At 45.8% G+C, this 23,597-nt stretch overlaps 1 protein-coding gene and 1 pseudogene across 1 annotated transcript; one reads left to right on the top strand and one right to left on the bottom strand.

Annotated features, from left to right (window-relative positions):
- Positions 1-5,615: 5,615 nt before the first annotated feature.
- On the bottom strand, positions 5,616-17,616 carry LOC111837107 (6-phosphofructo-2-kinase/fructose-2,6-bisphosphatase 2-like; annotated as a pseudogene).
- A 1,552-nt stretch (positions 17,617-19,168) lies between these two features.
- Positions 19,169-22,329, top strand: sarnp (SAP domain containing ribonucleoprotein). Its single transcript, XM_023798935.2, has 11 exons — positions 19,169-19,279; positions 19,802-19,901; positions 20,115-20,161; positions 20,376-20,446; positions 20,928-20,979; positions 21,091-21,164; positions 21,277-21,314; positions 21,402-21,427; positions 21,551-21,619; positions 21,741-21,824; positions 22,044-22,329. Exons 1-11 carry the CDS (start codon positions 19,247-19,249, stop codon positions 22,083-22,085), a joined length of 636 nt encoding a protein of 211 aa, XP_023654703.1. The 5' UTR covers positions 19,169-19,246; the 3' UTR covers positions 22,086-22,329.
- The last annotated feature ends 1,268 nt before the right edge of the window (positions 22,330-23,597 follow it).

Below are 23,597 nucleotides of genomic sequence, written 5' to 3'. Positions count from 1 at the left end.
CCTACACTAAAACTGCTTCCAAAGTGCGTGTGTGCGGGGGACAGAATTTACTAAAGTTCATTAAACGTTCTCCAAGAGCGTCCACAACAGGCAGGCGCAACAATTATTGCGTAAAACCACAGTGTTTTATTCACAAATAGCGCCATGCAACCACGAAAGATTACGTTTGCAAACATATAACGTAGCCAGTGTTAGGACATAGGTGAGTCAAACACCTACACTCACGGATTTCAACAAGTTACACGTTATTCAAACTGTAAAATTCCTTTTATTTTTCTAAGATCTACATTGAACACGACATTCCACATTTATGCTACTAAAAATTAATTTAAAAATAGTCGCACGTACGTTACCTCCACACACACAAAGGTGAGATTCAAACACCCAACCCTCTACGGTCGAGGCAAAGGCCATCATTTAACTAGTATTTAATGATTTAGTAGATATTTCAAATGTTAATACATTTGTTTGACTATACAGCCGCGGGAAAAAAATGAAGAGACCGCTCTATATTTTTAAACAAATCTGCATCTTTAAATCATAGTTTAATTGTGGTTCTGTGGGAGAAAGATACGCTGAGCAGCATGATGCTTTCTGGTTTAAACTTTCTAAGACAGCTGTACACAGAAATAAGGTGAAGCAGGAGACACTGGGAAGGACTAGAAACTAGCCAGGTAAAAGGCGGAAGCGACATTCTAATGCCAGAGATGACCGTTAACTGATCCGACAGTTTCTCATGAATCGGTGGATGGCATCAAGTGACCTTCAAATGGAATGGGAAACATTAAGTGCAGGTGTGAAGTGCCCTGCTAGGACAGTTCATATCAGGCTCTTAGAAGCAGGACTGAAGTCCCATAAAGCAAGGAAGAAACAGGGAAGAATCAGACTGCAGTTTGCAGAAATATATACAATTATTCACAGACGTATAGCCATAAATTGAGAAATGAATGAAACAAAAACTGGTACACGAAAGATTAATGTCGCGCTGACAACTCTGTGTGAAACATTAAGTAATTGACATATAGGGCTAACTTAAATGCTGCCCTTAAGAGTATCACACGTAAACCATTTATTGTGTAAGACACTGATTGTATGATTGTGCAGCATGCAGGCCTAATCGATAACACAATCCTATATTTGACACCTCTTGTCTTACTTCGTGCAGAATATGTCCATTATATAAATAAAAAAAAAACTTCCCTTCGCAGTATGTTCCGGTACAGCTCTTGCCAATTGTACAAAAGCAGCATTACACAGCTGCTAGACTGGAAATCCACAATAGTCTATTAATAGATTTACATAAATGGCAGTGTGCCTAAAACAATCCCATGTCGGTTTGTGACAGAAACCATGCAGTGGGCTACTGCCCTAGTCTGATTCGACTGTTATTCTTACATCCAATGAAAAATGAGTCTTATGAAATATAATCTTCATTCTGACTTGAATCAAATAACAGAACGGTATACAATTCTCTCAATACTCTAGTATTACTTTTGCGTTCAGAATGATAAAAGTTTTAAATCGACGTATCTGCATTTTGTCTTTATTTAGCACAAATTCTTTACGCATGTTTTAAACTTATAATAATATTGTCGTCTCATTTAAGAGGCTTGTTGGTGACAAATAGACACAAATGAAATAATTTACTATATTTGGGATAAAGTGCGGCATTGCATCACAGGAAAGTGTTCTGACGAGTTGAGCTACCTATCGAGACGTGCCATCGGGCCTTTCTGCGCATGTGCAGTTCCACCGTTTTGGGATTAGGGTTAGGTTTTAGGGAGTTAGGGTAAGAGTTAGGGCTATCGATTAGTACTACGGTAGCCTAACTCGACAAAGTAGCTCAACTCGACAGAACACCGGCTGTCCGCTTTTGAGAGATGCGTCATAAATGGGTATCTTGTTCCGGTTAGGGTCCCGGCTAATTTAGCAGGGGCCTGAATCGTGTGCGGCGAACGGGTATCTCGCTGCTTGCTGGAAAGGAAAAATGAGCGCAAATCACCACACAATGAAATAAAAAGTAGACAAAGGCCTATGCAGAAATCCTTCGATGGAAACCAGGTGCCACCCATACGGTATTTGGGAACAGAACATTCTGTTTTTTATTTGTTATAAAAATGTGTTACATTTGTTATCTGTCCATGTTCAAGCATAACATCCGCCTACACTGTACAAGGACTAGACAAAGATACTGCGTAGAAAATGAATTATTATTCACCAATGTTCTGGAATATACATATCAAATACAGTTCATTCACATTTTGCGCACTTCGTAAGGAATTTCCAATACAAACACGCCGTTTGCATGCCTTATGCACATGTAATCGCTGTTTGTCGCGCTGATCCCACGCTGTCTGGTGGGTTGCTGCCCGCAGCGTGCGGCTACGCCGGGCGGTACCCGAGGGCGAGCCCTGCATTTACGGAGCACGGGCGTTTCGCCAGCCGCCTACTTTTTCCTCACGACTTTTGCGTAACACTAACCACGGGGCTCGTAGAACAATATCCATAATCCCACTTCCACCGAAAGGAAAACAACTTAAAAACAACGAAACCCAGCAGACCGCTGGCCAGCCCATATGACAATGACTTATGTTCAGAGACGTAATAAAAAAAAAACAAAACCCGTTTCCTGTGTGACTTGTTTGAAGCAGAAGACGCGATCCCGTAAAGAGGCAGCCTTTCCTGTCACCCCCTCTCGGGGACAGCTGGATGAGGTGCCACCGGACACGCATGCCCGCTTTGGTAACACCCCCCTTTCCAGACATGAGGCAGCGTCTCCGGGGCTCGCCTGCTCCTCCGGCTGTGCTCTGTGCTCTGCAAATGGCGAGAGGGAGAGACAGGTCGTCAGCGGCAGGTAATTTCCGAACAATCAGGCCTCTATATGCTCGCCAGACCGCTGCATGCTGATGGCCACATGCAGCGCTGCACTGCTCCCAACTGCCTATGGCGATTTCACTGAATTCACATGGACACATTCAGGCTCACAGGTATTTTAATTAGGGGGTGCAAAGAGCAAGTGGAACAAAAAATTCAAAAACATCTGTTGCTACATTCAATGAGAGCCATTTACACCAGACTTAATATTTACTTTTCTTCCAAAAGAGATGCCAGCTAGCTAGTTAGCAGCCAGATGGTCTGTACTACTGAAGTGTTTTAATATAAATGACCTGACAAAATATGTTGTTTTCTTCTGCCCCGGGGAGGTGGGGCTCTCAGAAATCAAGTAGCCCAGGGGCCTCTGTCCACACCCACCCTGGGAGCACACAGCGGCGATATTTACCACCACTCATAGCACGCATTTGCACAAGGTCCCCTGTTGGCACAAATAGTCATTGCACTAAAAATTAAATAGAAACAACATGTTCCAGAAGGTCATTGCTAGTTAGCTGGTTAAAAACAGGGGCGCTATAAGTGGGCGGGGGGGGGGATGTCCAAGGTCCCTGAGTGATATATCATCTATCAGCATCCCTGACTAGCAAGCAATGGGGGGGGGGGGGGGCACCAGAGTCCCGCCCCCGGGAGTAAACACCATCTTCCAGGGAAGCTTCATGCTCTCATGGAGAACTTCAGAGCTACTACCACGAGCAAAGCCCATTTTGTACCATTTAAATACATTTCAAACAGACTTCAGTGGAGTGAATGCAGTCAGGGGTCAGGATATTGAACCTAAAACAAAATCCAACCAATTGCTATATGTTAGTGAAGATGTCTGATAATGCTGAACTGTTACGTTTTGTATTATTTATTTATTATTAATTGGGACTTGTGGACTGAATGAAGTACCATATAGGATATGAAGGTTCAATGCAAACAAGCAGACAAACTAGCACATATTCTTATAGAAACTGAAGGGGAATCACATACACATCACACTAAAAATATTATATCCACACAACATTATAATGTTTCTATCATACTACACACATGCATGCATAGACATGCATGCCATATAATGTACACATTACATACACTGTTCATCTGTGATATATATTGCTTGTACAAGTTGGGTAGCAAAATATCATTTTATGCTTACATGTACCAGAAATCTCGACGGGATCAGTCGCTGCCTTGCTCCTCTCTGTTCTCCCATTCACTTGCCATCCTGTTTGTTACTTTGTGTTCTGGCACCTTTGTTGTTTCCTATTGTTGTTCCCTGGGTTGTTAAGTGGCTGAATGGGCTAAGCAGGTGGGTGAGAACTGTTGCTTCCCTTCTGTTCTGGGCTCAATAATATTCAACATTTTTCTTGAACCCCTTGTTATACTAACTTTTGTGTTTCTGTATTGGATGTTTTTGTGCCTTGGTTCTCGGTTATGTCCCGTTCGCTTACATGCCTTGTACCTCCTAGTGTTTGATTTCTGAGTCTTTAGTGCCTGTTAACAACCATCACCTGTTCCCTGTAGTACCTAGTTGGTTGTATGTAATTGGTAATAACCCACACCTGTCCTTCATATTAAGTGCCTACCTATGCCCTGTTCCTTTGTAAGTCATTGTTACTGCTGTGTGTGTTTCCGTGTGTTATCCTGTGATTCCTTATGTTTTCGTTCTAGCCTTGGTTTAATTCTCATCACCTTCCCACCTGTGATTAAACTCATCATGGACCCTTTTGTTTCTGGTTCACTTCTGAGTTTAGTTTATAATAAATATCCCTTTGTTGTCAGCAAGCTGCACTGGGATCACCATTCAGCATACTGTATCATTTCAGATCTTTGTTTACCAAAGGTGTACACAAAGTGTGCTGCGTTTAACTGTGTAACTTTTAGCCCTAAATGACCTGTATGAAGACCCTACACAGGCTGCATGCACATGGGTTATCACTTTTGTGGCTGACACCGCGAACCTTCCCAGACGGGACGGACAGCGATCAGCTGGAATGCCACTGAAGCGCTGTAACCACCAGCAATGCTTGGCAAGTATCAGCTGGAGGTCTGTGGAGGGGCGGGGCTTCCGGTGGTGGCAGACATGTGACCGAGACGACAGGGTGAGGGGGGGGTGAGGATTATGGCCAGGGGACCCTCCTCCGAACCCCCCCTGCCTCACACAGACACACGTGTACCGGAAACATTTTAGGCTGTGGCTGACTCACTGATACAGGAAACGCTTTGGGCTGCGTCACACTGACACTGTGGAACATCTACGGCAGGATTGGGGAGGCGAGACCAGGAGGCGTCAGGAACGGAAGGGCAGCTCAAAACACGGCCAGCATGGGAGATAAAAGGCCCCAGGGACCCTACGCTGCACTGGGGCTTAGGTCCCCAGGCTGGGGGCACTGACGGGCGTCCAAGGGTGTGCCCGCTTGGAGTACGGACCAGGAGCCGCCTGTGTGCAAACACCGCAGCATTAAAGAGACGCGTGTTTGGGAGGTGGCAGACAGCCATTCTGAGAGGCGGCACAGGCAGTTTGCACAGTCTGCTGGTGTCTAGCAGATGAGCTGCGTGTTGAAGAAGGAGCAGCGATGGACACCGTGTCTATGGAATCGCTCAGAGAGACCCTCAGGCCACACACATAGAAAGACGGGTGATTCCCGGCACTGAGAGGCGAAAAGGAGGGACAGGGAAGGAAGCAGAAAAAAAACCACAAAATGGACGGCCAGTAGCTGGGGGCTAGACCAGCTAAGTCAGTTTCAGCAATTTTATGGCAGCACTTCAGATAAACAGTGATCAGCACAGTGGTGTAAGGACAGGAGATGACACAGATATGGAAGCCACTCTGACATTCCACTGATGGATTTATAAGTGGGGCAGGGGTGGATGGGGTGGGGGGGGGACCAGCACTGCGTTAAATTTAGAGTGATGACAAGCCAGCGCTGTCCGCAGCAGGGTGTTCAACACTAACTTGGCTTTCTGGAATTGCTGCCCCCTCTCGTGGTTCAGGGAAGTGCAGGGCCCCCGGAGGGGGGGGTGAGGGGCAGCCCCGACTGGCTGTCAGTGCTGCAGCGGGGGCGCTTGGCCTGCTCGTGACTGGATAGGGGGGTGAAACTAATCCGCCGGGGGAGGCCAGGTGCGGAGTTCCTCTGGGCTAAGTCCTGATTAAAGGAGAGAGACCAGGGAATTAAAAGAGATGGAACAGATGCAGGTGAGTGAGCCCATGCAAGAGAGCAGAGAGGCAGCCCTACCAGGAGAGGGCGCTGGACTTTCAGCCTGACTGACACAGCTGGATGCTTGCAGGTAAAGGATGCCAAAGGCACAGCAGCTCAGGTCAGGCAAGCGAGGAATAGGCTGGCAGAGACGTCACAGGGGTCACAAAGTCACAGACTGGTTTGGATTCGTTAAGCTGGCACATTGCGGGACAGCCGAACAGGCACATTGCGGGACAGCCAAAGATCCAAGCAGGCAGATTGCGGGACAGCCAAAGAGCCGAACAGGCAGATTGCGGGACAGCCAAAGATCCAAGCAGGCAGATTGCGGGAGAGCAGGCAGATTGTGGAACAGGCAAATTGCCGAGCAGGCAGATTGCAGGACAGCCGAAGAGCCGAGCAGGCAGATTGCAGGACAGCCAAAGAGCTGAGCTACTTAGGCTGGCCAAACACAGAGGGAGCAGATTCCCAGACATTGGCCCCTGAGACAGACAATACTCTAGTAGATAACGGTACGTTTTAGACCACTCTGTCTTGCAATGTTCCTGCGTTTATGGGACACTGTCTTGTTTAGGGTTACATGGCCAGGTAGACATAGCAAAGACGACCGGCAGGTCTTACCGTCAGACGGTCCCGCTGGGTGCTCACAGCCTCCACCTTCAGGTCGAACCTGTCCACTTTGCAACCTGCGTGAAAGGGCAGGATGATGATGCCTGTGACTCCCCCCCCCCCCCCAAGACAGGGCCCCTGTTAGTGAGGCTGGACGCCTTCCTGGTCTCTTACCATAAGCCACTGGGGTGAGTTTGAGGACCTCATGAAGAGGGCAGTTCAGGTAAGGCAGCTCGTCTGTGGAGGCAGACGGTGAGGTCAGTGCCGCGCGTGACTGACAGCGAGCGAAGCCTACGGCACCACAGACAGCTCAGAAACAGGAAAAAACAGAGCTAAGCTATCATGACTGATGTTTGAACAAGAACATAAAAACAGGAAGCAATCTCCGTTTCCGCTAGCGGATGGATGTCTGCAGGGCACTAAAAGCAGCATCCACTCCCCCCCCCCCATCCAGCCTATGCTCGTCCCTGAAGAACACAGCACTTCTGTCTATTATCTGTGCCACCAGCTCCGAAGGAGAGTGAGCAGGGAGTGAGAGGGCAGTGAGAAGAGTGAGAGGGGAATGAGGGGGGAATGAAGAGTCTAGTGAAAGGGGAGTGAGAGAGGAGTGAGTGGAGAGCGAGAGGGTATAAATCAATCAATCGGACTTTATTTTATATAGCACTTTTCCTGCAAACTCAATGAAAAACAAAGGGCTTTAAACACTGAAAAACAATATCAACCCACCGCCACTGCCAGCCTCACCCAAACTATGTAGAATAAAGGGGCAAAAGACATGAAGGACAATTATAAATAAATTAGTAAATAAACAAACGGGTAAATAGACACAACAATAAAATTAGGAACTGATAATAAAAACAGGAACTTAGGTAGTGAAGAGTCTAGTGAGAGGAGTGAGAAGAGAGTGAGAGGGACGTGAGAAAGAAAGAGTAAAGAGAGAGACGTGAGAAGGGAGTGAAAGCAGAGTAGGAGATGAATGAGTAGGGAGTGAGAGGAGAGTGAGGTGTGACTCATAGTCTGTGTATCTGAAAAGAGGAAATGGGAGGAGCTTGAGGGGCTCTCAGCGACGCCCCTAAGGGTCGGGGTGGTAACGGCAGCACGGTGTCCCCCTGTGTCACCAGCGGACGTGTCCCCCAGCAAACCTGCACTCTTGTCCAGGAAGTAGGCCAGCAGGCAGCGCATGACGGCCTGGTGGCAGATCACCAGCACGTTGCCCTGTCTCTCTAGCTCCATGATCACGGGTTCAAGTCTCTGCACCAGGTCCTGGTAGGACTGCAGACAAACAGCGGCTGTGTGTGAGGCCTCACAGCCCGGCCGGGGCGCGCGTTCAGGGCAGGCCAGCGTCAGGGCAGGCCAGCGTCAGGTCACCCACCTCTCCTCCTGGGTAGCGGTAGTGGTACTTGTCCTGGTTCCTCAGCGCAAACTCTTCTGGGTAGGAATCCTCAATCATCTCGTAGGTCATCTCCTCACAAACCCCCTGAGAGTATGACACCCACGAGGGACTTTCTCAGTACCATGGGAAAACAGTAACTCCTAGCATAGATATACAGTAACCCCCTGGCATAGATATACAGTAACTCCTAGCATGGATATACAGTAACACCTGGCATGGATATACAGTAACACCTGGCATGGATATACAGTAACTCCTAGCATGGATATACAGTAACACCTGGCATAGATATGCAGTAACCCCTGGCATAGATATACAGTAACCCCTGGCATAGATATACAGTGACTCCTAGCATGGATATACAGCCACTGATGCATTAAGCACCAGCAGTCAGCCTTAGCGAAACATCACACGGCGCGAGAACGGGGGGGGGGCTCTGACCGCGTCAATCTCGTTGAGGATCTTCCACTGCTCGTAGGGCACGCCCAGCTCCTCCGCCGTCTGGATGGTTCTCCTCAGTTGACTGGTCCAGACCTTGAGGTCCGGGAGACTTTGCTCCTCGATGAAACCCCGCAGAGCACGGGAGAACTATGGGGGGGGGGGGGGCGAAGGGAAGGATGAGGGCCGGTCAGCATTCTTGGAGAGGGAGGGGCGGCATGGGGATGGGGGGAAGTGGGGGGGGACCGTACCTGCCTCCCGCGCAGGGAGAGCGCGGAGTCGCCGCCGATGCGGCCCTGCACGTTGTGCTCACTCTCACCGTGCCGGCACAGGTAGATGGAGTGCGAGTGCACATGGATGTTCATGAGGTAGTAAACTATGCGGCTCTGGATGTAGTCCTGCACCTGGTTGACGAGGAAGCGCTGGCCCACATTGATCACCTTGATGAAGGACTTGTCCCTGATAGGGGGAGACGCAGGGGTGCAGTATGTGAAACACCTGACAGCAATTCAGGCTGAATGGAGAGTGGAGCAGAACCTCAGCCCACATCAATCCTCCTCCACTGACCAGCACTCAGGTTGCTGCCACTTCCTCTCATTTTCATACCAGGACTTTCAGTTTACGGGACGATTTTCTCCATGTGATATTTTTCAGCCAAAGAATATGCTAAAAATGCTACAAACTGCGATTTTTCAGCATTACAGTTACAGTCACACATTGCATTGTGCAGCACTTTCCTCAGCACACTAAACACATAGAGTAAAACCTAATTACATTACATTTTATTGAATAAAAATGTTCTTTGTTACATGTGTAACCTTTTTGTGTTGATCTCAAGATGTTTGGGGAAATTGCTTAATGTTTTTAGGTTTTCCTAATTAAAATAACAGAAAAACGTTTTTGGTTGATGTTTTTCATAAACTAATTAGTAATGTAAATCGACAGAAGGCTGTACAGTTGTGATAAAAAGTTATGAGAATGACACAAGTATTGGTTTTCACAAAGTTTGCTGCTTCAGTGATTGTAGATCTTTTGTTAGATGTTTCTATTGTTTACTGAAGTATAATTACAAGCATTTCAAAAGTGTCAAAGGTTTTTATTGTCAATTATATTAAGTTTATGCAAAGAGTCAATGTTTGCAGTGCTGGCCCTTCTTTTACAAGACCTCTGCAATTCGCCCTGGCCTGCTGTCAATCAGCCTCTTCAAATCCTGAATGAAGGCAGCTCATTCTCGCATAATCAATGCATGCTTGCAGATGCAGTCACACCTGCCTGTTGCCATTCCTGAGCAAGCTCTGCACTGGTGGTGCCCCGATCACACAGCGGAATGAACTTTAGGAGACGGTCCAGGTGCTTGCTGGACTTTCTTGGGCGTCCTGAAGCCTTCTTCATAAAAATTGAACCTCTCTCCTTGAAGTTCTTGATGACCTGATAAATGGTTGATTTAGGTGCAGTCTTACTAGCGGCGATACCCTTGCCTGTGAAGCCCTTTTTGTGCAAAGCAATGATGACTGCATGTGTTTCCTTGTAGGTAACCATGGCTACGTACAAAGCATCCATTCTGCTATTCTAACTCAATCAGCATGACAGAGTGATCTCCAGCCTTGTCCTCATCAACATTGTCACCTTTTGTGGCAGGGCTGAAATGCAGTGGAAATGGGTTTTTTGGCATTAAGTTCACTTTCAAGGACTTTGTAATTAATTGCAATTCATCTGATCACTCTTCATAACATTCTGGAATATATGCAAATTGCCGTCATAAAAACTGAGGCAGCAGACTTTGTGAAAATTAATATTTGTGTCATTCTCAAAACTTTTGGCCACGACTGTACTGCATGGTCAGTTCTAAGGATGAACTGACCGGTGCTGTCATCGTACATCGCTGGCTCCACCTAGTGTTCTATTCATTGTATTGCATCAAAATAATTCCTTATTAGGCCTCCTCCATCTTCCATGACCATCAATCTAGTACCGGGTCACAGTAATAATTAACTAATAAAAAGCATCCTAACAAAATGCAAGACTTTTGGCATCGATGTCCCTAATCCAAGACATCCCAGTCCGAATTAAAGCCCACTCAGGAAGGAACTCAAGGCCTTCCTCTTCCCATGCAATACACCCACATTTTTCCTTATTGCGTCCACAGATTTTCATGAAATTGAGGTTATTTAAATGGGGACCTGAAAAATGTCCCCAAAAGTAAAAATGTTTCAGGTTTTAATCATACTTCGGGGACATTTCGGTCCCCAAATGTAATCTATGCAAAATAGAGACACCAATTCATCTAAACATGTTTTTAGACTGTGTAACGAGTCCCGAGTGGACATGGAGACCCGCAGACTCGACAGACAGAGCAGAGCAGGAATCGAACCCTGCAGATGAAGCCAGAGCCTGTATGCAGCCAGCTGCATCAAAGATGTTAAGATAAGCAAACAGGTGATGCTTAAGGGGAATGATTTGCATATAAAAAAAAACATACCTATCATATTCATCTGGATCCAGAGCTTGGTAGGTGACCTTGTAGCATTCGATCCTCTTGAGGAAGTCATCCATAATTCGCTCCCTGTGTCTCTCTGGGTAATCTGGGCTGGACACCTTCACGTCCTGGAGAAAGAAAGAACCACCACAGCTAAAGTGACACGCTGACCTTTCATCTAAGAACCCAGAAGGCGGACGTCAGGTCAGGTCCCATGGAACTTACCAAGATATTGGCTGCAATCACCTCTGGGTCATTACACACTGACTCCACGAAAAACACCTGGAGAGAAACATCAGGAACATCACACATCATGGCCCTCGTGTCCACGTGCGAGTCAGCCCTTGAACAAATCTTTCGGCAAAGTCCCCGGCTTTTGTATAAGTCACACAGAGTTTATAAAAAGCTGGCTTTAGAAACCAACAAAAAATTGATCACTAATTAAAGCAGACTAAAAAACTTTAACAGAGAGGATCAGCAATGAGTGTGTTTCTGTGAGCTTGGTAGAGGGATGGGTTTGGACAGGAGCTCACAAACGGGTCATGGGAACAAGAGAGAGAGAGACAGTGAGTCAGGCAGCCGTACGAGAGAGAGAGAGAGAGAGAGAGAGAGAGAGCCAGGGTGCCGTATAAGAGAGAGAAAGAGAGCGCCAGGGTGCCATATAAGAGAGAGAGAGAGAGAGCCAGGGTGCCGTATAAGAGAGAGAGAGAGCCAGGGTGCCGTATAAGAGAGAGAGAGAGAGAGAGAGAGAGAGAGCCAGGGTGCAGTATAAGAGAGAGAGAGAGAGAGAGCCAGGGTGCCGTATAAGAGAGAGCCAGGCTACCTTAAGCACACTCCCTATACTTTTCACTTGTTTTATCCAAAGCAACATTTTTTTTTTAGAAAACAGACAGTCCCTGAAGCAACTGGGGGTTAAGGGCTTAGTTTAGGGGCCCAACAGATTGCTGACCCTGGGAATGAAATCAGCAACTTACTGATCATAGGCACAATGTCCTAACCCACTGAGAGACACCCCAACCCACGTGTTCACATTTAGCGTGTTCTCTGTGTGTGTTTACATTAAGCATGTTCTCTGTGCGTGTTTACATTAAGCGTGTTCTCTGTGCGTGTTTTCTATGTGTTACCTTAAGTGCATTTTCTATGCATGTCATCGCTATATGTGTTTACCTCATGCCTGTTCACCATAAGCATGTTCTCCATGCGCATCTACCTTAAGCATGCTTTCTATGCATGTTACCTTAAACGCATTCTCCTTTGCAAAATCCAGGATGAGGTCTCTTCTTTCCCTGGTGGTGTTAGTGGCATCAAAGACCTGAAAGATGCCCAGCATCACCAGACTGACTGCTCCCCTCATTAAACCCCCAGAGAAACAAATCAAGAGTCCGGCATCTTCCACCAGACAGACTTAAAGTTAGGGGTGGATAGTTCAAGTCCAGAAAGCAAAAAAAAAAAATCCAGTAAATATGAGTACATTCCACCAGACTTCAGAATCTTAATCTGAATGCTGAGACATTGGCACTAAAAGCCACTTAATCATAAGCAGGAATAAACAGGGTTACTTACAGCAATCTGACCTCCCTCCTCGCCCAGGTAAACCTTGACATCCTGCAGGGCCACCAAGGCACACTGTCTGTGGGAGTAAGGGTCCAAACAGCAGCTGAGGGACAATCTTACTTATTACCACAGTGTAGCACAAATGACAGGGTACCAGATAAGCACTGGAACCCCAGCGCAGCTGCAGTGTCACACAAAGGAAATATTTCAGTAAAAAGTGGGGGAATCTGTCCACACTGAACAGAACATCCAAGTGCTTAGTAATGACTGGGACCGGACCTGGGCGTACCCACAAACGATGCTGCCCATTCCCCGTCAGAGCCCTTCTTCTAGGACTCGGACAGGAATCCACCCGAATCAGCTTCAGTCCACACTGATTAGAAGCTCCCAGAGACACAGTCGGGGTGGGGGGGGCAGCCCATTGTGTTATTTCCCCCCCAGACACCGAGTCAATGATTATGGCGTCACAGCACAGACCTAGAACTGGAGTTTCAGCATTTTTGCCAAACCTCTGCATCTGACACCACTAACCGGCCAGACGTGACGAAGCAGCACGCGCTGATGTAATCAAACTATAGGCAAAGTGGGGATGTTCTGTTTGGGCCCGACCTGAGACACGGACGCCGTCAGTGCACAGGGAGCGCGTCCAGACTGCACCCGAGCTTTCTGCGGTCGGGATCCGCCTGCTAGAGGCATCTGGTGCGTCTCTCTGTACAGACCCATTCGCCAAAGCACATCGTCAAGTCTCTGCAATAATTTCATGCTTCCAGCACATTCTCTGCATTCACCGGGAGCACAACCACCAACACCACCACTGGATGGCATGGGATTGGAAGTGTAATACGGTCATTTTATATTTACATTAACAAAGCAACTTTACTCCTCTGGGGTGGGAGAGAGGAGATTTGCTTTTCTGACGATTGATTCGCCCAACGTTGGGGAGTCACAGGTGATGTCACTCCTCCAATCATCACATTTCCCTCCAAAACAGCTGATTTGCTCTGGGTAAATAGGGTGGAGCAACACACAAAATGTCTCCTTCTAGTTTGTGCCGGTTCTGTTAGGACCCTGTGCCAATGATCAGAAGGTCATCAGTTCAAATCCCGTGGTTGGCAGAGTGATGCTACTCTTGGGCCATGGGGTAAGACCCTTAATCCCAGTTACTCCAGATGAATTCCCCATAGGCGTGAATACAGTATCACTATTCTATTCTAAATAAAAGGATAAAGCAATGTGCCTCAAAAATGCAACAGCAGTATCCCTTAAGTCAGGGGTGTCAAACTGCAGTCCTGGGGGGCCGGAGCCCTGTGTAGCTTAGTTTTTTCCCTGTTCCACCATAAATGATTCAGCTCAAGAACTGTGTGGTAATTAGCACAAGGAGTTGATTCAGGTGTGTTAAATGAGGGGAAACCCAAAAATGTGTAGGGCTCCGGCCCCCCAGGACTGGAGTTTGACACCTGTGCCTTAAAAAGGCTTGTGATTTATTATACTTATTTCTCTCTGTGCTGTTTGTTTTTCACCATGTAATCGCATACTCCTGCTATAAGCACTTTTATGTCCCTTTGGGGATTAATAAAGTTCATCCAACCGTACATGCACCTAACTAGCAAGCTAGTTACATATCCCGGCTGCTACTGGCATTGTGCATGTCGCCATGGATACGCTTGCCACACTGGACAGGAAGTGTTTCTGGCCTCAGCTCGCTGGGGCCAAACCGAATCCTCACACTCACTTGCGAATCTTCATGGCTTCCTCGTTGTCATGCCTGAAGAAATCATAGGACTTGTAGGACTTGACAGCCTCGCGCCGATACTGGCCCAGGTTAAACACTGCGGGGTTACAAACAGGACGGGCTGAAGCCTTCGGTTACGCATCATTTCCTTGCATGCCATCCTGATGACATCATCACGCCGGACAGGTTCCACTGCTGCTCACGTCAACACAGTGCTGTCCCGGAGTAACCTGTACACCTTCAGATTGGTTACCCAAGACAGTCAGTGAGCCAATCAGAATGACACACACGTTTCACTCACTAGCACGTTGGACCTAATATGCATCTTTCATTTTAATATGACATGTAAATGTCCTGCCTGTCTTTGGCCTACATTATACCTGGTTTTGAAATGCGTCTGGTTTTAAAAGTGTGCATCCTTGTCGGGGACACCTCAGGACGCATTAGTGTTTACACCACAAAAGATATGTCGAGTCCCAGGCCACCCCGACATTTGGTTTGAGTGATCGGATCACAATACGTCCCCGTGGTCGTTTAGTGCCGTCTACTTGCGATCTGATCACCCCAGACGCATTTTAAAACCAAGTGTAAACAGGGTCTGTGTTGTTCAAAGGGACTCGGTGGGATATTGGGTCAGGGCCCATCGGGACCTGTGACGAGTGCCACTCCACCCCCTCACCTTTGGTGGGCACGCCGATCCAGTTGAGGTAGCGAGTGAGCTTCTTGGACATGTAGGTCTTGCCGCGGGCCGGCAGGCCGATCATCACGATCAAGGTGGGCGAGTTGGTCATGTGGGAGGCCCATGCTACACACACACACACACACACACGATAGAGGATTCAATTCAATTCATTTTCATATAGCGCCTTTCGCTCCAAGGAGCATTACATGGGTCATTAAGATAGAGTAGTACAAAATAGGGAAAAGAAAAGACAAAAAAAATGAAATGAAGAAAGACAGATGATGCTTTACCAAAAACTCCCAAGTAAGGAGAAAAAAAAACCTCTGGGGCTCCAAGGTCAACTGGCTGCCCCCCCCCCCCCCAGGGAAAACTATTATTATTAATATAATATAAATAATTACTATTATTGAAAACGGAAAAGAGTGGACTTGCTTGCTAAAAGCAAGGTGAAAAGGATGAAAAACATCATCAAAACACACACAGACGCTCCTGTGCCGGTTTCCCACAGGCTTCTACTGCCGGTAGTTTGCTTTTACCCTGGTGCCACGGAGATAATTCAAAATGTCTGTTTCTCAGATGTTACTTAAGTGGCTGCCTCCATCTGTGTCTGAGTCTTATACTTTGTATCTGTGACACAGATAAATGACCCAGCAGAGCTACACCTACAAATAGCCACTTAAATCGCTCTATAACATGGTTTTAAGTGCTAAATTTCCTCTCATTTCCGCTGTATTTGCCCATTTATCTGTTAATTACCAGATTCCAGCAGGTAACCCTCTCGCTCTGCCTCCAATTTCAGGTGGTGCAGAGGCAACCATGAAGCCTGCCTAGACATCTCCACCCTTCAGCTGCACCTATATGTGCGATGCTGGCTAATGGGGAATGGACCAGGTTCTGGGTGATTCATGCTTCTGCACCCTCCCAGCCCCGGAGATCCATATTTTTGTGGATCTCAATCCTTTGAAACACCATCTCACAAAGTCACCTATGCACAGCAATCCCTGAAACCTGAAGACCACATCAAACCTGACGTCTGGTGTCTGGCTCATCAGCTCCCAAATGCATATTAATCTGACAGATCAGGGAGATGCCGTTGAACCATCACATCTATTTTGAATTCAAATGCATCTGCAGACGACCAGTCAGGCAAAAATTCTCTTAAGGTCCCTTTAATGTTAAGAGTGATCTGGTTCCATAAAGACAGGAAGGTCTGTCCACAGTCCTCCGTAGAACACAACCTCTATATGGATGCACACCTCAGAAAACCGTCCAAGCATGCTGGAGTAGAAAAACTCAGCCCACCAGCGAGAGGCAAGACACGGCACGCTGTTTACATACCGACCACGGTCCCAAAGGCAGGCACACGTGTGTCTGTGGTGGGTCTGACACTTACAGCCAGTCTTCTCCTTCACTCTGGGCTCCATTTTCTTGCTTTCTGCTGAGCTGATCAGCTCAGCACCTCTGTGCAGTGCGGTGGCCATGACACATATATACCGGGTCTCCCTATTCTCCGCCGGAGTCCATCAGAGGGGGGGGTGAGTCCTAGGTGGACGGGGCATCCATCTCTCTAATAAGAAGAGATCAGTATCACTAACAGATTTTGATACAGATCAAAAATTCATATACAGTCTCCATGCCTCAGTTTAACTACAACTGAGAAGTGTTTAAACTTAAACTTTGCCGAATCAGTTAGTCGCACAAAGACAAAGTTTTGTTTATAACACACTTTTCGAACACAGATCTTAACTTGAAATGCAGCGACCAATGTGTTATTAAATCTGATTAGGACAGAAGACATGATCGACTGTTACTGTCACCAGGGCTGCCAACTATCACGCATCTAGCGTGACACACACAAGCCTTCTGTTTCTCACGCTCACGCAAGAAATCGCACGACATATCAATATTATTCCATCACAAACCTAAAATTAGCTACACCAAAAACGCTGGGGTAGAACCCTACAGATTATTTACAGGATGATAAAATTGTTGCATACATGTAAATACGTGTACAGACTTGTCTCGGATTGAAAATCTATCGCCAGCCAGCTGCTCAAAGTTGGCAAGCTTGAATGTCACTAACAGACACTCAGAGGAAGTGGGGGAAATTTCGTACGGTCAAGTAAGAAATGCGGAAAAAGTGCATCGAAAGTGCAACGAGACTATAAAGTGCGCTCTAGTCGGGGTATTATCCGAAAAGCAGACGGGTCCGGCAGGTATTGATGCATGTAAGCAAGATTTAAATACACTTACATGTGCAGGTTTCTTTCTTACAGTCGGTGAACTGATTACTGCAGGCAAAATTATCCGCGATCAATGTCTATAAAACGGCATTGAAACAGCACTAACCCACGACTCACCTGATCCACACCCGCCGGGCACCTGATTCACACACCGGAATAGTCGGTATGCGCTCCCAGCCCACAGTCCCTCCTAATGAATTCGCTCTTCGGTATGTTCCCTCCCTCGGCCGCCGCCTCCTCGACGCCTCGGATGCCCTGAACTGCTCTAAACCAGAAGCGGAACTCCCATTACTCCGGTCCGCCTCTCCCCGTGGCCCTTCAATCTACACGGCGCAGGTAATGCAGCTGCTGCCGGAGCGGGGCAGGTCGGGGGCGTCGGTTGCCGGCCGGCGGCCAATAGGAAGCAGCCGCCGTGTGCAAGCTGAGGAGCCGGCAGACGCAGCCTCAGTACCCCGCCTAATGCAGCCCTTTTAACCAGTGAAACAAATAACATGCGTCTGTAACAGAACACTTACTTATACATCAGAATTTTAAAGGAATGATAAAGCATATTTTAAGAAATCTGAAATAAATCATTTAATTTAAACAGGTCTATGCTTTAAAATGTAAGTTATTCAGTCACAGTGCATGCGGTTACTACTCCCCATATTCGTAAGGACTTCCTCATACCCCAAAAAACACATTTGTGAAAGAATCGGTGAATGTCTTCTCTGTGATGGACTGGCATCCAGTGCAGTGTGTTCTCCCTTGCTGCGGACAGGCTCCAATCTCCATCATTTACTCAAATAGACTTGTGTCATTATAAAATATGCCTCTTCCCTAAAACCACAGAAAGATTAAGACAGTTCAGAAAGATTAAGACAATTGCTTCCCATAGAATATACTTTCACATAAAGTCGCTATAGCTGGTGGGGTTGAACCACTGGCATTTCAAACAGAAAAATATGTAATTTATAAGTAAATTCCTGTTGGCTCTGCCACAATAGAGAAGGACATGGACTACCAGGAAGGACAAACCACTGCAGACATTTTATCGCACAGAGAAATCAAACAGAGTGATTTACCTGCTTAGTTGGACAGAATTTGCTGTGTCACTGCTTTTCAAACCACTGTATTTACACTAAATGATTAAAGTGATTACTTAAACACACCACCTAACTCCTCATTGGTACTGTATAGTAGTTAGTATCCCCATCGGTTATGTGGGGGTGATCAGAAGGTTGCTGGTTCAAATCCCATTCACAGCGTATCCCTATGCTTGGGCAGGGCCCTTAACCCCCACCCTAAACATGCTCTAGGGGTGCCCCCATCTCTGACTGCAGTCCACTTGTCCTGTCTGTGATCCTCTGATAAATAAAATATACAATTATAATGAGATATAAATAGATTAACACTGCATGTACTGTAACACTGTAAATCATTAATGCACCAGGATAAGTGATTGGAAGCTAAATGATTACTATATGATATTGTACATATATTCATAACAGCATGCTATTAGGAACATGAGTAACTGCAGTAGATGGAAAATGAAATTTACATTCATAAGGCAAGAGAGTATTTTAATTAAGCTTCTAAAAGCCAGTATATCGCCTATCAATGCCATGATCTTAAAGAATACAATTATATTCCATAAATCCATGTTTATTTGTGGAATGCACAGTAGTGCAGCATACAGCAGTAGATACAGCCAATGAAATTAGTTATATAAAATGAAAAAGCATTATATTGTGTATATATCCATGCATCTTTCCACCAATTCCTGGACAATGTTGCAGGGATGCGGGGGGAACTGGGGCCTAGCACAAGGCGCAAGCCAGGGGAAGACCCTGGACGGCATGCCAACCACATATACACGACATACATACAGAGAAAAACTAAGAACCGATCACCTCCTGTACGTTTTGCCATCTTATTACAGGTCTCGCGTTAACCAGCTAGTACTAAATATATCATCTCTCCAATCAGTGGCTTCCTTATTGCGATGTCAGTGTCGCTTTTAATGCGATTGGTCGAGTCTGTCGGCGGCGTTTGATTCTTTCAAGATGGCCGAGGTTGTAGAACTCCATAAGCTGAAGGTAATGCAATTCAAATAATATAAACACGCAAACCTTAACTAGACGTGAAATGTGCGGTTGAATTTAAGCGCTGGTGTAGTGTTTTTGTTTGGTACTTGACGACTGATTTTTGATTCGGAATATCTAAAGAGGGGAAGTTTAGCATAGCTAGCTAGCTTACTTGAATACTGGGTTAGCTTGTACATTAGCTGGTTAAACTGGATATGCGAGTCGGTTAATCGGGGATGTTATATGAAAAGGAACTGTTTATCTTACGAAGAAATAACCGGACATTTCGGGAAGTGCATGTCGTAATTGGGTTTTTAGTGTGGTGTTTCATTACTTAATAACGTAAATTGGCAAGGCATGGGATCGTACTTTTAATTCGACTGATAGCGATTATTTGGAGTTTACTGGGAACCGAGATTCTGCTGCTGCTCCTCTGCGCGAAACTTTTTGATCCTCCGAATTGTACCTTAAAATACAGAGTACGGTTAATTACTTCTTCCAGCTGGTTACCTTTGTCGTTGTGTTTGGTTGCAGCTGGCCGAGCTGAAGCAGGAATGTGCTGCCCGCGGTCTGGAAATGAAGGGAAACAAGGGGGACCTGATTGCCAGGTTACAGGCTTATCTGGAGGAGCATGGTACGACAGCGTTTAACAAGCATTACTTGTAAATCTGAAAATGACCTCTTTACACACCTGCCTTGCTCGCCATCACATTGCAGCCAGTCTGTAAGAATAAATGAATCTCTTAAAAGCCCTGGGTCTTTGTGTTGGTATATTCATTGATCAACAGTGAAGACTAAGCGACACTTTTGTTTGAGAGCGAACTAAACATGGTTTTGCGTTTGCCAGGAGATGAGGAGGTGAATGAGGAAGAGGTGCTTGCAGAAGAGCCTGAGGTAATCATTTTATTCATCTGGGATGGTTTTTATGCTGTATATGGTTATCTCCTCTGGGGATGAGGGCTCACTGCACATATGAAAGATGAATGGTGGTTTTCTCCTGTCACTAACATGGGAAACAGGCAATATTTACAGGGAGCTTAGACATGGCCTTTAGGTTATTAACATTCATTTTAAGAGCACTGACTGGAGACAAATCTGGAAATTACAGGAGTTGCCAAAAGTGGAAGAGCCTGTTGTTCCGAAACAACCAGTAGAATCCCCAGCACCCGAACCTGCACCGTGAGTCCTTACCCTCTCCGCCTCCCCATGTCTAAATAGCCACCGCTTTCCGGTCTTTTCTCACATGTGTGCCCGCCCCTAGGATGAGTCCCAGGTTACTCACAAAAGCTGCTCACTTCTGTTTGAAGCAAGTTGGATTTAGTCTGTAATTCATTAAGTGCTGAATACATTTGGTTGTAAGATGCTTTTTGAGGAGATTACTAAGGGCTGAATATGCTTACCAGCCATGCTGGGGATTAACCATAACCATACTGCATAGTGTAGGCTATGCTCTATGCTGAGGGTACTGTGTGGCCGGCTGCTTTCCCACCGCAACCCCCCCCCCCCCCCCCCCAGAGCCCCCTCTTCACAGTGTGCTCATTTTCTCATTTGTTGTTTTTTTTTTTTTTTTACTTTTTTTTTGTGAAATGTCTTTAAAAAATTGTAGCGAGTTCAAGAAATTATGTCGACCTAAGAATAACTTTTATGGTTTCTGTGTCAGGGTGCCTGAGAAGAAGCTGGTCAAAATCACCCCACCGAGCTCTCTCAATGAGGTGTGTGTCCCCTGTTCAGCGGCCAGTTCTCTGACAGACATGTGTACTCGATTGTGCATGATGTTGATAATGTTCCTCCGTGGGTTACCCTCCCTCTCTTGTCTTTACTAGCGGTTGCAGAAGAGAGCTGAGCGTTTCAATATGCCCGCATCTACTGATGCTAAGAAGGTGATCCGTGCTGCCAGGTAAGGATGTGACCGTGGCGACAGAGTGCTCCTCGTCTCCAGGCGACACTCCAATGCCTGGTCTGTGAAGTGGGCCCATTTTCTGAACTGCACCTGCCATTTTCTCTTCCAGATTTGGCTTACCGGTTTCTGAGTCCATTTCCACACAGGGTAAGCCCTGCCTATCACGTGTACACATTCACAGCATTACTGCAGTTTTGTGAGAGCTTAATTTGATGCCTTTTTCCTTTAAATCAGGTTCTTCTGCAAGCAGCAAACCAGGGGTGAGTATATATGTAAAGGTTTGCCGAGCATTGATGTATAGGGCAAAGTTGCACTTGCATAATTTTTTACGTGGATTACTCAAAGGTACGGTACGTAAACTTGATTTTCCGACTTTTCTCAAGGTCAGTGTGGAAATCTTGAAGAAAAGAGCTCAAAGGTTTGGCATGAACGTGTCGTCCGTTTCCAAGAAGGTGAGTGGACCATGCTGGCCTTCTGTCTGAAATATTTCAGCAGACAAAAACTTGTGTACAGCCAGGAAGCCCCATCAAACTAATCTGTGAGATGTGTGTGTTCATGTTTCATTCATTCAAGGTTGAAGAAGATGAGAAGCTGAAGAAGAGGAAGGAACGATTCGGAATTCTCACCGGAGCTGCTGCCGTTGGAGACGACGCAGAGGTACCAAAGTTGCCCAGATTCATCTAATGAATCTAATTCCTTGCAAACATCAATGGACTGGGTGTGAAAAGAGTGCGGTCTTGCCAGTGTGGCTCTTTCTTATCCGAGCGAGTGTTCAGTGTTTACTGTGTTCATCAGAACACTCATGATAATGAAACTTGAAAGCTTTTTCCTTCGAAAGCACCTGACGGTCTGAGGATGTTTGTTTTTACATTGCAGGCAAAGAAGAGGAAGCGAGCGGAGCGCTTTGGGAATGTGTAGAGCTGCGCCAGCTTTTCTTTTTTTTTTTTTTTACACCCTTCGGCTTTGTTCTTAATGCTTTTGCTTTTGTATTTTAAACACATTCTCATGGAAGAACAATCCAGGGAGGCTCAAAGAACAGAGTTTTACAGTGAACCACATGTCACAATTTGTAAATTAAAGGAAGGTTTTCATAAATTGTGTATGTTGCTTTTCTTAGCTTCTCTTGGATGTAGTCACCTCGAATAAAAATATTTTAGGAGTATTTGGCACGTTGAATTGTGATCAGTGAAACTGAAGCTGATATTCCAGCATTCAGCTCAGAGTTTTTAGATGGCATGCAGATCTGTTCAATGTGGAGGTGCATGAGATCACCACCTCTGAGGCCATCACGCTTTTCATCTTAAACAATGGGGTGCAAGATTTCCTTTTATGGGCGTTACAGAAACGTATAAGAATTGCGATTTTCTGTTATTTGTGAGTTCTCTTCTTTGGAACAGGGATACTCTGTCTCTTTCCTGTTGCTAATTTAATAATTATAAACAAATTTTATCTTACTCAAGTCATTTCAGGTAAATCTTCATACCTGGTGCCGAACAGATTTTAGAGAAATAGAAGCCAGTACAAGTTTTTTTTAATTCCACATTGTCCCTGGAACTAAAATTTCCTGCAAGGTCTTCACCTGCTCACATGTCTCTGTTCATATAGTGTTCCATTTCCAATAAACATGAAAAAGAGAATAAGCATTTCAAAGGGAAAAAGTTTGTTTTACTGGAAAAATGTCCTTTTGCATAAGTATTATTATACTATAATTACTGTTGTTATTGCTACATGTACAATGTGCATACGCATTGTTTTACGTATAAGCAGTGAAACAAGAGTTAAGTATGTGTACGAACATAGTGAAACAAAATCCTAAATGAATATAATATATAAGCAGTATGAAACAAGAGTTAAATCCATATTCAGTCGCTCTCTCTCAGCCAGGAGAGCTACAACGCCATTTAAGGTCAGGTCATTCACCAAAACAACAAGTGCAGTTTTCCTTATCTCGTAAATTGAAACCGTTTGTTTGTCCCATCACACAACACAAATGAGATAACGACTGCAATCCCAGCATGCTCTCCTTCCTATTGATGTTATAATTTACATGTTAAATAACCTACAAAGAATTTGCAGTACTAGACAAAAGTCTGGAAACACCTGCTTTTAATGCATTTGTCTCTATTTTAGCTTTGTGATTCAACTTATAGTAAAAGTCCTTGAGGCAATAAAGTAAGACATATCCGATACTGCTACAACCAGGAGTCGTCTTCCACATCTCAAGGTTTTCTCAAACTTTAGACACTTCAAAATAGCCCTTTTGTTTCAATGCCAGCATTGCAGACTCTTGGCATTCCCTCAATCAGCTACCAGATGCAGCCACATGGAATGCTTCTCCAAAAGTCCTGAAGGAGGTAGCTACCTTGCTCTTATTCTTCGCTCCAACTTTCCCCAAACCAGCTCTATAGGGCTTAGGTCATTTGTCTCATC

The sequence above is a fragment of the Paramormyrops kingsleyae genome, chromosome 18 (assembly GCF_048594095.1).
Source record: "Paramormyrops kingsleyae isolate MSU_618 chromosome 18, PKINGS_0.4, whole genome shotgun sequence".
In the NCBI taxonomy this organism is placed as follows: domain Eukaryota; kingdom Metazoa; phylum Chordata; class Actinopteri; order Osteoglossiformes; family Mormyridae; genus Paramormyrops; species Paramormyrops kingsleyae.
This window is presented reverse-complemented; position numbering and strand designations above follow the sequence as displayed.

Bases quoted from the DNA above. Each gene is read 5' to 3' on its own strand.
- sarnp (XM_023798935.2), top strand. From the start codon at position 19,247: ATGGCCGAGGTTGTAGAACTCCATAAGCTGAAG. The intron at 19,280-19,801 runs GTAATGCAATTC...GTTTGGTTGCAG, and splicing joins TAGAACTCCATAAGCTGAAG to CTGGCCGAGCTGAAGCAGGA. The intron at 20,980-21,090 runs GTGTGTGTCCCC...TGTCTTTACTAG, and splicing joins CACCGAGCTCTCTCAATGAG to CGGTTGCAGAAGAGAGCTGA.